General features: G+C 40.3%; 3 protein-coding genes and 1 non-coding gene across 4 annotated transcripts; 2 read left to right on the forward strand and 2 right to left on the reverse strand.

Moving 5' to 3' along the window:
- The first annotated feature begins 23 nt into the window (after positions 1-23).
- LOC137941742 (protein TIC 22, chloroplastic-like) lies at positions 24-5,264 on the forward strand. Its single transcript, XM_068787299.1, has 8 exons — positions 24-479; positions 624-686; positions 2,251-2,325; positions 4,193-4,234; positions 4,401-4,460; positions 4,527-4,598; positions 4,695-4,730; positions 4,804-5,264. Exons 1-8 carry the CDS (start codon positions 72-74, stop codon positions 4,891-4,893), a joined length of 846 nt encoding a protein of 281 aa, XP_068643400.1. The 5' UTR covers positions 24-71; the 3' UTR covers positions 4,894-5,264.
- A 385-nt stretch (positions 5,265-5,649) lies between these two features.
- On the reverse strand, positions 5,650-8,354 carry LOC137941351 (probable LRR receptor-like serine/threonine-protein kinase At5g59680). Its single transcript, XM_068786716.1, has 9 exons — positions 8,279-8,354; positions 7,439-7,976; positions 6,889-7,355; positions 6,565-6,700; positions 6,420-6,491; positions 6,258-6,326; positions 6,056-6,127; positions 5,863-5,931; positions 5,650-5,778 (listed from the first exon to the last, which is right to left on the reverse strand). The coding sequence occupies exons 1-9, from the start codon at positions 8,352-8,354 to the stop codon at positions 5,772-5,774; spliced, it is 1,506 nt and encodes a 501-aa protein (XP_068642817.1). The 3' UTR covers positions 5,650-5,771.
- Positions 8,355-10,244: 1,890 nt separating this feature from the next.
- LOC137941467 (UDP-glucuronate:xylan alpha-glucuronosyltransferase 2-like) lies at positions 10,245-12,583 on the forward strand. The gene is made up of 4 exons (XM_068786898.1): positions 10,245-10,479; positions 10,582-11,200; positions 11,444-11,946; positions 12,039-12,583. The coding sequence occupies exons 1-4, from the start codon at positions 10,282-10,284 to the stop codon at positions 12,474-12,476; spliced, it is 1,758 nt and encodes a 585-aa protein (XP_068642999.1). The 5' UTR covers positions 10,245-10,281; the 3' UTR covers positions 12,477-12,583.
- TRNAR-CCU (transfer RNA arginine (anticodon CCU)) lies at positions 11,235-11,307 on the reverse strand. Its single transcript has one exon. It is a non-coding gene; the product is annotated as a tRNA-Arg (tRNA).
- Positions 12,584-14,810: the final 2,227 nt, after the last annotated feature.

A 14,810-nucleotide genomic window follows, 5' to 3' on the forward strand; every position in this document is an offset into this window, starting at 1 on the left:
GGTTCTGCAGGAAACAAAGACGAGAGAGCAAAATATTTGGGTCAAAAAGTGAACAGCAAAAAAAATAAACAATGCAAATCCCTTGTCCGTCGTTCCCTCTCTCGGCCATGGACCCACCGCCTAATCCCTTCTCCGCCCTCTCCTCCTTCCTCCAGAACCAGCTCGCCACACTCGGTGCTGAACTCGCCGCACGCCTGGATGACGGCAAGCGATTCGTCACCCGCGCCGCTTCAGCTCTGCCGGTGAGGTCCAGACCTGCTCTTCCCTTCGCTGCCGTCTTCAGCGGCACGTGGCAGCCCAAGCACGTCTTCGATATTGCTCTCAGCGTCGACCATGTTGCTAAGACGCTCGCGGGTACTTCTGTTTACACTGTCAGCAATTCCAGTAATGAGTTTGTGCTCATGTCGGATCCTAATAGCGTCAGGTCTCTCAGCCTTCTCTGTTTTCGGCATGAAGACGCCGAAGCTCTTCTAGCCCAGGTGGTTTCTCAGTGATGTTATGTTTTTCTGTTCTTTCGTTGGTTATTTGCTGTCGTGCAATTATTTTCAGTCTCTCAGAAACAAAAGAAAAAGAACATTTTTTGATGAATTTATATGTGTCATCGTTCTTGGGTGTTCTCTTAGGTCCAATTGTGGCAACCAGTCTTAGGAAAAGGGGCGAGAGTTGTTCCTATTACCCTTGAGCAGGTAAATTATTTTTTTAGCTCGCTTTTATGATCATATGTCAAAAATTTTGAATTCAAAGGTACGAACATCCATCTCCCGTAGTTAATTTTTCTTAGGGGTCAGTTCAACTGTACAGTTCAATCCACTAGATATTTCCTTTTGCGTTATGCTATTATGAACCGCATTCAGAGGTTTACTCGTTTTAGAAAATTTAGTAGTGAGGTTTCTTCTAATGGGCTGAGTGACACTATTGTTCCTGGAGTGCTTTGATTGAAAAACAGTTCCTTGCCAAGTACAAAGGAAGAGGGTCCCCATTAGACATTCGTCAAATCAAATCACCTACCCTATGGTTACTGAGACCAAAAAAACTACAATATGGTTTTAGGAGTCATTAATCAAAACCAAACCAAGGTACGGACGGTGAGAGACTGTCTACATGCATTCTCCATAAGTATTGAAGTTTTCGTCCAGACCACAGGGTTTTTGTAATTCATAATTGTCTATCTTGTAGTCACATTCCTCCACTTCTAACGTGATCATTCATATCAGCTTTTCTTGTTTTCTTCAAAATCTATTGCGTGTTGGCTAGTTGTGAGTGGAATCCTACAATGTTTACATTAACTCTGTACTAGTTCTGAGGTAGCACTGGGACATAACTAGAGAAATATTCAAAGAACTTACTTTAGAGAATCAGCTAGGTTAGCATCTAAATTAAGAGCATGCATTTTACTTTTTAATTTGGAACGTTGATTGCTCACGCCTCTTCCTCCCTGGTATGACTTCAACCCAAAACACCTTGCACTGTAAACACCCCTATACGACCATTTGGCCAAAGGCTATCCCATTTAGTTGAGGAGATTCGTAGAAGCTCAATGAATCTCCAAAAATAGGCTGATCACCGTTTTTTTCTTCAAGATTCCTTGCAAACTGCCAGGGTGACATGATGAGATTGAGCTCTTAATATAATGTCATCTTCAATAATTAACCATTTCTTTGTCAATGTATCTGAAATATGCATTATTCTGGTAAATCTAAGCATCTGCTTCTGTGGAGTGGTTTACTTTAACTAGCTTAGAAAATCTTGGGTGACATTGACCTTCTCAGTCACTCATACGGTGACACCCAGAAGACTCTTGTGTTTTAAGGGGCAGAAATCAAAATAAAGTTAATTGGAGTTGACTACTGGGTCATGCCATCAGTTATTGTGATGAAAATCACAACCTGATAATGACAATTTGTGCAGACAGTTATATCTAGCATGTCTTTCTTTATAACCTGCACTTTGACTTGTATGGTGGTGGGATTCATAAATTGGTTTTATTAAAATTAAGGATTAAAAGGCTTGGCTACTTTTGAATGGCAGGATACACAGTTTTAATTACTTTTTAACAACAACCCCTGTCACCCATCTGTATCCGTGTTGCTCCGTACCTTCACAGATACTTTCCACTGTTTGTTTTTTTCTGTCTTAGAGAGAATGGTGATCATATCTATGAAGCCATTGCGAATATAGATGACTCTATATTACTGTATCATTATTATATTGTGTTTCATATGCATCTCATATCAATGTATTCTTTAATAGGTCTATATGCTGAAGGTTGAGGGAATTGCATTCCGGTTTTTGCCTGACCCTCTTCAACTGCGAAATGCTTTAGAGGTTAGTTCCTTGCTTGCATGTATACTATGCCTTTCCGGTTGACATTGTTTTAGTCTTCTACTACTGAGATTTTTTTATTCAAGTACTTCAATATAAATGTTACACTAAAGATATCTATACAAAATTGTATGCAAACATATATATGAATAGAAAAAATCACTGAAAAAGTATTTCCATTTACATATATTTGTGGAAATAGACAACGAAAAACAATAATATGAGCATGAGGATGAGCAATGCTATCCTGGTTGTATTTTCTGGTTTCTCTTATCTGCTTCTAGTTTGGAATACTATTGTTGTTACTGCACCATTTCTAATGTTTGCTTTCGGTGGAAACTTGTCTTCTATGCCGGGGAGCAAACTAAACTCTAGAGAGCTTATGTCCTGCTTTAGAACCGTGTTAAAGTTGGGTCCAAATCCATCCAAAAAATGACTAGCTGAAGTTAGGAGGTCTTTTTCCCAACTAATAATCACAATATTTTTCCTAACATGAATCTACGTGGGATTATTCCCACTAACAAGTTGACTTTATCAAAATGAAGCTATAACATTAAAAATTATCAAAAGTTATTTGATGAATGAGGATGCTCTGGGCAGACACTTGTATAATAATATATTATCAAAAGTTATTTGATGAATGAGGATGCTCTGGGCAGACACTTGTATAATAATATAGCACATTTTCTTAGATTACCAGAATTTAATTCATTCCAAAACATTGTCCATACTGGAATCAAGAAGAAAGTCTCTTACATTTATGATATACTTAATTATAAATGTAGTCTGAAGTATGCTTTTAGATAGTTGCCATTTCAAAGCTATGGATTTACAGCTACATAATGAATATGATTTTCTGGGCTGTCTTCATATCTGATATCAAAATACCACTTTTGTGTATATAGTAAACTACCCCCCTGAAATCCCCAAGTCCCCAAAGATATTTAGATGGTTCTACTCTTGATCTCATCATACGGAAAGGCACAATCGATTCATTGCAGTGTGAGCTGAACACTTTATGAGAGTATAAAGCCATAAAACTGTGGAACAAAATTGTTGTTGGAGATACCCAGCAGCCATTGTAGACTTGAACATTAAAAATCTCCTCAATTATAGGTTGAATGACCTTCATTCACTTTGAATTGATATTTATAAAAAAAAAAATTGAGAAAGGAAAATTATAAAATAATAAGGGTGTGTTTCGCTGGACCAAAATCTTTTGCTGTTTGTGCTATTTTGGGATAGAAATTTTTTCTGATTGACTCCTCATGCCTCTAAGGAATGTTAAAAAGGACAGAAAAATGAGTTTATATTGCTCCAATAGGACATTGTGGGAAAATTAAAACAAGAGGCTTTAATGTGGTTCTTGATCATTCATATCTTATTTTAACCTTATTAATATTTTTATTTATAAAATACATATTGGAAAGTATAATTTGAGTTTACTTTACTTTGTAGGAAAGTTTTTTCCTGTAGTATGTAGTTTCCTAGGGTTCTTGGGGTGCAACGACATGATTGTAATTTTTTATATTGTTTGTGAAGAACAATTATGAATGAATCTTATACAACTCTCACAGAAAAAGTTGTAGACCTTGCCTGTTACGCGAGAGATGATCCCCAAAAAACTGTTAGGCATATTTTTCCTAGTTATATTTTTGCATTTTCTGAAGGCGTTTTTTATTCATAAGTTTCTTTTTGTGAGTTGCATAAGTTATTTTAATAGTAGTCCTAGAAAAATGCTTGCTTTTCTGTTAGTGAATGGATGGGGGTTTGTTCAAATGCTCTTTTAGGTTTTTAGCTTTCCACTTCACGAGTTTTGGCGAAGTGATCATTTGTTTCTATAATTGATTATCGTTTTCCTGATTTATAGCTGAAAGCTGGGAAAGGCTTTGATGGAGTGCCTATTTTCCAGGTATGCCTAATGTGTGCCTTGTAGTGGCTCCTTGAACTGAAATTAGGATTTTAAGGACGTTTTTGAAGGACCGATCCACATATTGATGAGATGTGTATCTTATTCTATGTTATTCATCTATTTAAGTCCCATACAAATACTGTCTAATGGAATGTTCTATGTGCAGTCAGATCTTTTAGTTGTCAAGAAGAAGAACAAACGTTACTATCCAATATACTTTCAAAAGGTATTTTCTGGCTTTTCTTCCAGTATATAGGAGGTACAGAATAAGAACTAGGTCTTGTACATGCAGGAAGATATAGAGAGAGAGCTTGCAAAACTTCCAAGGGCATCAAGAGGATCTGGCTTATCTCAACAAATCATGGTACTGCTGTTATAATCACTGCTGAGCATTAGTAGATTTAGATTTTCAAAGAATTTTTACATTGTATTTTGGTTGCTGATATACCTCTGTGTACAGGTGGGTTCGTTGGAGGATGTTCTGAAAAGGATGGAGGTGAGAGTCAAGCACATCATTTGATTATACAAGAAGGGTTCTAATCTCAAGTGGTATAATCTGTTCATTGCAGATGAGTAACAAGAATTCCAACTGGGAAGACCTGATCTTCATCCCTCCTGGCAAAAGTTACGTTCAGCAGATCAAGGAAGTGGCAGCATGATAGGCATACCTCTCACAACTTGGATTGGCGTCTTAAATATCTTAATACCTGTGATACGCCCAATTTTGGGCTTCATGTTAAAACAGCTCAGCCCTGAGCACATATTTATCTGAACCAAGCGAATTTTGATCCACAGTCTGCAGTGTCAAGGATTTGACTTCAACAAGAATGTAAAGGAGATGGATTCATTCTGAATTTTCTCTGATACCATTGGAATACATTTTTAAGAGATTCAGCTAACATCAGATTCAGCAAAGAAGCAACAAGTGTAAACAATGGCCCAATTCAAGGGGTGAGGTAGCAATGTTTCTGTACAGTTATGGGCTTTAATTAAATCAGTATCAAAGTTTTCCTTATTGATCTAATGAATCAAGAGGCATTATCATTATCATTTATGTGGGACTAGTTCTATTCAGTATCAGTCCAAACTGGTTCTATTAGATAGTCGGAATATGGTACATGGTTCAGTGCAAAAACAATGCCTTTTTTAAGGCCAAACTTTCTGAAAGATGCAATGCTTCTATGACTCTTTCTTTCATAGGTCTCGTAGGCCAAAAAGATTTCCTATTCATGTGTCTTTTGGACAATTTTGTGGTGTCACTTTGCCTGGTAGATCTCTGAAACGCTACTGCTACAGAATCATGTCTATTAGAAATATATTTTAGTTAAGAAGAGACAATAAATACAATGTGTATCTGTCATCCCAAGATTAGTGGTCAAATGATCCCTGTCTCAGTTTACAGACAAGTGCTCTGGTGTTCTGTAAGCCATTCTCATCGCCCAGGAGGCCACCGCATAGATTACTTCAGCTTTCATTCGGCTGGAAAGCTTGGTTGCTCTAGTAATTAGACTGCTGCTCATGCGCACCCACTATATACTTAAAGCCTAAAATATTACAGATAAATGAATGATCAGAAACTCTGCTATATACATGTTTCTTTATTGTCAATATAGACATTTTCAGCTTACTGGAGATCTGTGAACTTCTTTTTTAAGCTTTCTGGAATCGGTCCCTCCAGTTTGTTGTCATGCAAGTATCTGAAACACAGAACAGGGGAGACCCATTTTATGGAAGATTGAGATTTTAGAATCTTTTAACCCTGGGATCAATTTGGAAAAGAGAAGCTTCCAGAAAGAAAAACAAGGACAAAAGGGCACTCACAGCTCTCTAAGGTGCTCCAGATGTCCTAAGCTTTCAGGAACCTTGCCTGTGAGCTGGTTGTAACTCAAATTTCTTCAACAATGAATCAGTCCAACATAGAAGTAGTCAAGAAAAAAAATTTGATCTTCAAAGTTTCTTCAGATCAATGCTGTATCTACTGAATGCAAAATGTGGAGCAAGGAAGGTTTCAAATGGAACTTACAGAGTAACTAACTGTAGCAAAGAGCTCATGTCTGGGATTTCACCTTCCAGTTTGTTTCCATCGAGCAAACTGTAGGAGTCACTGATTTTAGTAGGTGAATTGAAGACTATTGTTTACATTTTTTTTTTGTTCTTTTAAGAATTCAAAGCAAACATTGCTTACATGCTACTGATTGCAGTCAAATTCGATATACTCTGGGAAATATATCCACTGATACCAAGGTGTGTAAGGTTCCTGCAGCAAATCATGGCAGAGTAATCAACTGAATGCATCAAATAATAGTAGATACAGTTGGTTTTTAACTTACAGAGAGACCACACGAGCTAGTTTGCCCCCCGAGCAAGTGACTCCTGTCCATGAATGGTTCTCAGGCAGGCAAGGATCCCCCGTCCAGTCGACGGGTGGGTTATCGAAGCTTCTGGCCAGACTTTCCATGGCAATAACTAGGAAGAAAAAACAAAAAGCTTTCAGTTTCTAAATGAAGGAACTATATCTTTGTGGGTCTGATAAATGAGGTAGCAGTCGTAGTAAGAATGTTTCAGGATTTGATTTGAAACTAGAAGAGATCACTACTCATATATGAAACTCACAGTTTGGTTTCCAACGATGGATTCAGTTTAGTGCAACATACCATCTCTTGTAAGAGTTCTTCCACCGAGGCGGAAAACCTGATAGATCTCTGCAGCACTGATAACAGGTCCTACGGGTGAGTCATTCTCTGGAGTCAAAACGATCTTCGTCTGCCCGGAAAGAGGCCAGTTTGCCGAGTAGACACTAACACCATCAGCTGAAACATTCAGATCCTTGTAAAAGTCGTTCCCGTTAATTGTCACATTGAACACCCTCCAACTGTATGGACTTGGGGTTCGGTTGTCTTGGAAATACAAGGCAATGTAATAGCTGGCATTGGGGAGCGGCACCGGCGGCCAATCTACTTGCAGTGGCTTTCCCCGGCTAGCTGTAAAGCTCTTCGTGAACACACTCGCCGGCGGCGTGTCCCAGAAATCCTCCGACGACAAGTTGTAGTGGCTCTCAACGACGGGGTTCTCTGCTACTGTGAATGCTTCCCAGTACCGGTTGAAAGGATCATCTGGATAACTAGTTTCAAAATTTTCCATAGTTAATCATCCCAGAGTAAAACCAGTAATTGCTTGAAACCAACAATTTCCAGCATTCTGTACCTGATACTCTTGTCATCTCCAAAGGTACCACGAGCAACTGAACCGAGTGCATACTGGGTGAAGTCAGTGGCATTATACATGGAATTCCTCAGAGACAACAATTGTAGAGCTGAGATGAAAGGGCTGGAAGTCGTCTGTTCGTTCCTCCCAAGACAAATACTGAGAGTCTTCCCCATGGCGCTCACCACAACCTCATAGAAAGAGGTGAGACCCTTGGCATAGTGAGCTTTGGTGTCTACAGTGCTCCATTTGCTCCCGTCGATGATTTGGTCGAACACCGGGGGTTCTTTGCCGCCGTCGAAGCCGCCGTAGTAGTACATTGTTCGGACGAGGTACTTTCCACCTTTAGTCACCGGAAAAGTGTAGCAGTATTTTCGGGCAGATTTGTCCGGGAAGAATCTGAGAGTGGAGAGGGAGGGGAGCAAATCGGGTTTGTCGATGGTCTTCTTCTCTCCCACATGGATGAAACCGTCGTCTGTGATCCATTTGATGCTGTCATCGTTCCATTCTTTTGACGCTCCGCAGTCGATGAAGAATCCTAAGATGTTGAAGGAATGACAGCCATGAATTTACTGTACTAGGTAGAAAATATTCACAGTATGGTTTCAAGAAGAAAACATTTGTGTAATAGAAGAAACAGATAAGGAATCACCTGAATTCACAGAATCGAAACATAACAATAGAGAAAAGGAAAATAAAAAAGGGCGTGAATTTCTTTTTGTTTATATCAGCTTTGATTTGGTCGAAGACCCATTATGATATAGGAATAGAATAAGCATCGAGAAAGAAAGAACGAAGAACAAACCAATAAATTAGATGTTCTTCAGATTAATTAATTACCTGTCGGAGGAGGAGCAGCAGCATAAATACACAGAGGGATGCTAACAAGCCATAAGAGAAAGATAGAGAGCGACATGACACGGGATATAGAGCACCAAACAACAGAGAACAGGGATGATCATTGTCAGAACAATGTGGTTGAATATAGTTTCATTTTTCTTGTCTGCCGAAGAGAAGAACGAGGGGAAAGGGAAGGAAAGGTGTGGCCATTCAGACTTTAAGTTTGACACATGGAAGGCTCTTGTTGAGGATCGAGTTTAAAGGGAGGGTCCAAGAAACAGGTTGACCCAGTAAAACCTGAAATAAATTCTGGTCGTTGAGGTTTGATGGAAAGTTTTAATCTCCTTCTCATGTGAAACCACCCCAGGATAGAAAAAACCAGGACACCCACCCCTGACCTCAGGACCAAAGCCATGCTGGATTTTCGTTCTAAATAAGGTTAAAATACTCGAGCAGGTTTAGTATAGCGATAGGATTTCATTACTTTGATCCACGGAATCTAACTAACTACATATTATAACGAATTGACATCAAAACCATTCATTCTACCTCAACAAAAGTTGCATTTTGAACAGTCTGCGACGACTAAGAAACTTCATTCATGAACAACATGGGAAAAAAATAATTCGAATCTCTATTCTTCATTTCCATGATTCATGGCACATTAGTTGACATAGTAGTACTTAATGTATCGAAATTTCAAGCTCTGGTACAATTATGTGTCCTGGGAGGTTGGAGAGGGACAGATGAGGCTTTCATCTTAACTACTAATGAGACGTTTTTGGAACTATTCAATGCAATCTCTCTGGTTCAACTGCCCTATCCCACTTCCATTAACAACTAATATTTGATTGCATGTTCTAGCTACAAATATATATTGTAGTTAGTCAGGGTCATCCAATTATATAAATATACCTACTTCAAAAGCGATGTGAATGAAAGAATAAATGCTCCATTTCTATAGATCAATCCACAACAAATTGAGCCACTTAAGAAGAAGAATAGGGGATAGAAAGTAGACTCTTGAGAAATGGTCCCTTTCTACTAAAAAATGTTGAGATGGGTTACTGTCCTTCAATCATTCTAGTACTCTTTGTTCACCAAATGTTTCAAGATCTTTTCACCTGAAACAAAAAGGCTTCCACCGGCTTTTGAGCACCCTTTTTTATCACTTAGTAGGTGCATTCATAAAAGCTGGAGCAACCCTTTGAGATTCTTCCCATACATTGACCTCAATACTTTCTGAATCTTGAGTAACCTAAAGATAAGACAACCTTCCAGAAAAGCACTTTCTTTCAGCAGTTAATCGAACCTGGATTGGATTTGTTGAGCACTGAATCGAACCTCAAGATCGAGTTAGAAAACCTATCATAATAACTAAGCAGACAAGAGGAATCCTATACTAATAGACATCTTATCTTACAAAATTGTGGGTGGGTCTAAAACGATTGTACAGAAAACAAGCAATATGGAATGAGTCACCATTAAAATCTCTAACCAAGGAAATGACTTCTAATCAATTAGGTGAAGGAGTGGAATCCCACCTAAGAGTTTTGTTTCCCTTCTCTTCCTTCCTCTTATCTCCATTTCCTAATACCATAATTGCTCAAAAAAATGTTTTTTGTCAATAGAGGATGTGGACTGGCTAACCAACGAGTAGGTGGAGGGGAGGGGAGGGCTGCAATTCTGGTCATAACGTTTACAAATTAACTTTACAAGGAAACAATTTCGGCAAATCCGATCTATCTATGTTCTACTGGAAGAAGCTTTACTTTCTCCGACCTTCTTGTCTCAAGCGTAAGGGACACATGGAGTCCTCCAACAAATGGCTCGCAGCCAAAACTCTCTCTCTCTTTCCTTCCTCCGAGTCCTAACTACTGCCGCCTAACACTAACGTCTTAACGATATTATTCACATTATTTATAATAATACTCATGCTTAAGGAGAAAAAGCAATGCCACCCACATTCATATAAAGCTTTTCCTCCTCCTCTGTCTGCCCCAATGCATTCCAGAGGCTTCATGGCGGAAATGATGAAGACCACCGCTTCGAAATCACTCATCATCCGTATTAACTTCATCTTCTTCGCTGTCTTTTTGATCGCCTACGCTGTAATTTTCCTCAAGCCTTCGTCTCTCTCCCAAGGAACTCTCTCGACTCCTTTCCTCCGATGTTCTTTGGGAGAATGCCGCAAGAACAAGGTAAGGTGAGTACCGATGATTGATCGTTTTGATCAATTGGTAATGTGGGTTTAGTTAATTTGTTTTTAATGTTTTTGAATTGAATAATCATAAATTTTGCAGGCTGAAGATGGGTTCAAGATGAAGGCAGTCTTGGAAACCAAACTGACGAAGAATAAAGTCGTGAGAGTGAGACGGCCTGGTTTTGTGGACGAAGCAGTGAGAGAAAAGAAGATTGGGGTGATAAACATGGAAGGCGTCGACACGAACGATTGGCTTAACAAGGGAGACGCGACTGCTATCGGCTTTGATCGGGTCTCGGAGAATTTCGAGTGGAAGGATCTTTTTCCAGAATGGATTGACGAAGAAGAAGACAACGAAGGACCCGCTTGCCCGGAGATACCCATGCCGGATTTCGCACAGTTTAACGAAGTGGATGCTGTGGTGGCGAGGCTGCCGTGCAGATACCCGGAAGAAGGGTGGGGCAGAGACGTGGTGAGGCTGCAGGTCCATCTAATTGCTGCTAAATTGGCGGTGAAGAAAGGGAGAAGGGACGATAAGGGGAGGGTGAGGCTAGTGTTTTGGAGCTCGTGCCGGCCAATGATGGAGCTTTTTCGGTGCGACGAAATGGTGAAGAGCGACGGCGACTGGTGGGTGTACGAGGCGGAGGTGGGAAGATTGGAGCAGAAGGTCTCTTTGCCAGTGGGATCTTGCGGGTTGGCGTTGCCGTTGTGGGTAGAAGGTAAAAAATACTAAAAATTGTACAAAAAAGAAAGCGCGCCAGGTAGGGGTCGAACCTACGACTTTCAGCTTAGGAAGCAGACGCTCTATCCACTGAGCTATAGGCGCTTTTCCATTAAATAGTTTCATTTAATATGTGTCATAATTTTATAACATTTTACCTCTAATAAATTGTAATTTCCTGCTGTTAAACGAACATTGAAGTAAAATATAATCATGATTTTTCCATGCAAAAACCATGCAGGAGTAAACCACGTCTACCACCACACCAAACTGCGACTCAATACAAAGGCGAACACCACTCGGAGAGAAGCCTACGCCACCGTCCTCCACTCCTCCGATTCCTATGTCTGCGGCGCCATCACTCTCGCCCAATCTCTCCGTGCCACCGGCACCTCCCGCGAACTCCTCATCCTCCTCGACAAATCCATTGATGGCGATAAACGCCAAGCTCTAGTGAACGCTGGTTGGCAAATTCGTGAAATTAAACGGATTCGAAATCCTAGATCTGAAAAGAACACATACAATGAGTACAACTACAGCAAGTTCCGACTGTGGCAGCTCACCGAATACAACAAGATCATTTTTATCGATTCCGATATCCTCGTGTTGAGGAATCTTGATGTCTTGTTTCACTTCCCTCAGATGTCCGCCACCGGGAACGATGGGTCCATCTTCAATTCGGGCGTCATGGCCATCGAACCCTCAAATTGTACGTTCAAGATCTTGATGAACAACAGAAAGGAGGTAATCAAAACTAGGACAATTTCTTTCTTAGATTGTGAATCCTATCTTCTTTCTTCTTCTCTGTTTTGTGGGAGCTTATGGTTCTGGGCCAGGTGGTTTCATACAATGGAGGTGACCAAGGATTTCTGAATGAGGTCTTCTTCTGGTGGCACCGGCTGCCGCGACGAGTGAACTTCCTGAAGAACTTCTGGTCGAACACCTCTCTGGAAACAGCCATGAAGAACCAGCTGTTCGGTGCAGACCCGCCGAAACTATACGCGATACATTATCTAGGGCTCAAGCCATGGCACTGCTACAGGGACTACGATTGCAACTGGAACATCGGTGACCAGCGGGTGTACGCAAGCGACGTGGCACACCGGAGGTGGTGGAAGATTCACGACGCCATGGACGCCAAATTGCAGAAATTTTGTGGGCTGACGCCGAGGAGGCGTATCGAGCTGGATTGGGACAGGAAGAAGGCGGAGGAATTCGGGTTTGAAGACCAGCACTGGAATGTGAACGTGTCGGATCCGAGACGGCAGGTGTGATTTGCAGCTCGTAGCAGATTAGTGATTGGGTTTTTTAGTGTTTAATACAGTATTACGAGATACATTTAGTGAGATCAGTGTATAGTTCTTTTAGGAAATAGTATTCACTAAAGAAGTAAATAATGAAAGCCATGGCAAGTTAGTAATTCCATGAACATTTGATCAGAGCTCAAAGGGCCTACACATGAAGGGGAGTATTAAATAAATAATCTCTCATTGATTAATGAGAACAAATATGTTAAGTTTATTAGTTAAAAAAAAAGTTTCCTAAGATGACTATTCATTTTGAGATAGACCTTAGACCCAATTTCACACGATGGACATGATGAAACTCGGACCAGTGATCTCCACTCAGTTGACTGATTTTAAGTTGCCTGCCAGCAAGAAAGCACTGCATGAATCAGACAATCCTTGAACACTATGGGGGGGTTAGTCAACAAAATGAAAATTTGATCTTCATCTTCATCTTCATCTTATGTATCTACATGATCTTCATCTTCGAAATGGGTGTTAGTCAAGACAACTTCATCTTCGAAATCTTTGAAATAGGGTGTTAGTCAAGATAACTTCATCTTCTTCTTCATCTTATAGAAATTTAAAATTATTGATTTTAATAATTATAAAAATGAACTAATTAAACCAAAGTGTCTGAGTTAACAATATTTTAATTATCACTATTAAATCACTAATACAATAGAGTGAATAAAAAAAATTCTGATTAATGAATAAAAAATATTATATTAATAACATAAGATAGATTTGTATTGTATTAATTAATAATATATTTTGACATAATTAATGATGATATATTAATCAAATGCATACTTTAATTATATTTTATTTACCAGGGAGGATTAAATTTTGTGTATTCTTCAGTCAACTAGCCTAACCAAATATGATGAATTAATCTGAACTAAACACTAATTATATCCTAAATTATCAAGCAATAATTTAATTAACTACTTCCTAAATTGTCAAGCAATAATTTAATTAACTACTTGCACAACAGGAAACGTCAACTCTGGATTTTACCGTGATTTGTGCCTCTCTCGAGCGCCACGTAACCACGAATCCGGATTCTCAATCCTTGCGTCTAGCCCCTCTCGGGCGCCTAGAGTTAATGACAAAGATCGGATTACAATAGAATGCAGAGAATCAATTTCCTATTGTGATGATGCTAAAATTATCAACTTTGGATTTTACTGTGATTCGTGCCTCTCTCGAGCGCCACGTAACCACGAATCCGGATTCTTGATCCTTGCGTCTAGCCCCTCTTGGGCGCCTAGAGTTAAAGACAGAAATCGGATTAAAACACCAAAATCCAACCTCAATTATAATCTTATCCTAATTAGCTAATTTAATCAAATATCAAGAAAACAAATTTTAAATAGACCTTAATTATCAAATCAGATTCAATTAACATTCAAAACCTAAGTTCAAACTATATGAAAAATTAAATTCAATAATGACGAATTACTCCCCTTCTTCCTCCTCTCGCTCGGGCTAGCAACTCGTTCTCACGAGTGCTGCAATTTCCGGAAATTGGTGGCGTCGGGTAGCAATAGTGAGTGGCCGGAGGTAGAGACGACGCCGGCGACGACGGTTAGAAGCCGACGGACGGAGGTAACGTCCGGCGAAGAGCGAAACAGAGCTGACGTTCTCCAACCGGCTCTCCCGAGTCTCGGTTGGAGTCGGAATAGCTCCGGGACTAGTCGGAAATACGTAACCGACGCCGGAGGATGGTCGGAAAGCGGAAGTTGCACCGGAGAAGCCCTCTCGGATCTCTTCTCGGCCTGGCGAGTGACTACTGTCGAACTCACCTCGACGGAGACTCTCTCGAGCTCTCCTCGGGTTTGTTCTCGGTTGCTGGACGGTGGTGGACGGTGGTGGACAACGGTGGTGCGGCGAAAGCTATTGGCCCGGCGAAAGGCGGTGGGGAAGGGAGTGCAGGAGAGAGGAAGAAAAAAGAAAAAACGACGCGCGATGGGGGGGGTGCGAGGAGAGAGAGCGAGGCCGAGGGCGTCGCCCGTCCTTCAATTCGAAGAAGATCAAAAAGGGCCTTCTTCCACATGATTGAAATTAAACCGTGGAGATGAAGGGCCCCTTCATCCCCTGCATCGAGATGATGCTTCATCTGCGCTCCACTAACGACTTCAAGTGGAGAAGGGCGTTATGTGGTTGAAGATCATCTTGTCCTTCAAGTTGACTAACCCCCCCTATATGGGCATACAAAATTTAAACTTGCTATTCTACATGAACAGAACAACCTTATAAGGTAATTGCAAATTCTCCCTACTCTCATGTAAATAATGCGTTTTTTCTTTTTTTTGGGAT

Source organism: Aristolochia californica, unplaced genomic scaffold, assembly GCF_029961685.1.
Source record: "Aristolochia californica isolate CCGP_79_NKW_82.1479 unplaced genomic scaffold, dmAriCali1.0.hap1 SCAF_9, whole genome shotgun sequence".
Lineage (NCBI taxonomy): Eukaryota > Viridiplantae > Streptophyta > Magnoliopsida > Piperales > Aristolochiaceae > Aristolochia > Aristolochia californica.

Coding starts and splice junctions, on each gene's coding strand:
- LOC137941742 (XM_068787299.1), top strand. CDS start 72: ATGCAAATCCCTTGTCCGTCGTTCCCTCTCTCGGCCATGGACCCACCG. Junction 480..623: donor CCGAAGCTCTTCTAGCCCAG/GTGGTTTCTCAG, acceptor GTGTTCTCTTAG/GTCCAATTGTGGCAACCAGT. Junction 4,599..4,694: donor GCTTATCTCAACAAATCATG/GTACTGCTGTTA, acceptor CTCTGTGTACAG/GTGGGTTCGTTGGAGGATGT.
- LOC137941351 (XM_068786716.1), bottom strand. CDS start 8,354: ATGTCGCTCTCTATCTTTCTCTTATGGCTTGTTAGCATCCCTCTGTGT. Junction 7,356..7,438: donor GGAGATGACAAGAGTATCAG/GTACAGAATGCT, acceptor TTTTGAAACTAG/TTATCCAGATGATCCTTTCA. Junction 6,701..6,888: donor AAGAACTCTTACAAGAGATG/GTATGTTGCACT, acceptor TTTTCTTCCTAG/TTATTGCCATGGAAAGTCTG.
- LOC137941467 (XM_068786898.1), top strand. CDS start 10,282: ATGCATTCCAGAGGCTTCATGGCGGAAATGATGAAGACCACCGCTTCG. Junction 10,480..10,581: donor GAGAATGCCGCAAGAACAAG/GTAAGGTGAGTA, acceptor TAAATTTTGCAG/GCTGAAGATGGGTTCAAGAT. Junction 11,947..12,038: donor TGATGAACAACAGAAAGGAG/GTAATCAAAACT, acceptor GTTCTGGGCCAG/GTGGTTTCATACAATGGAGG.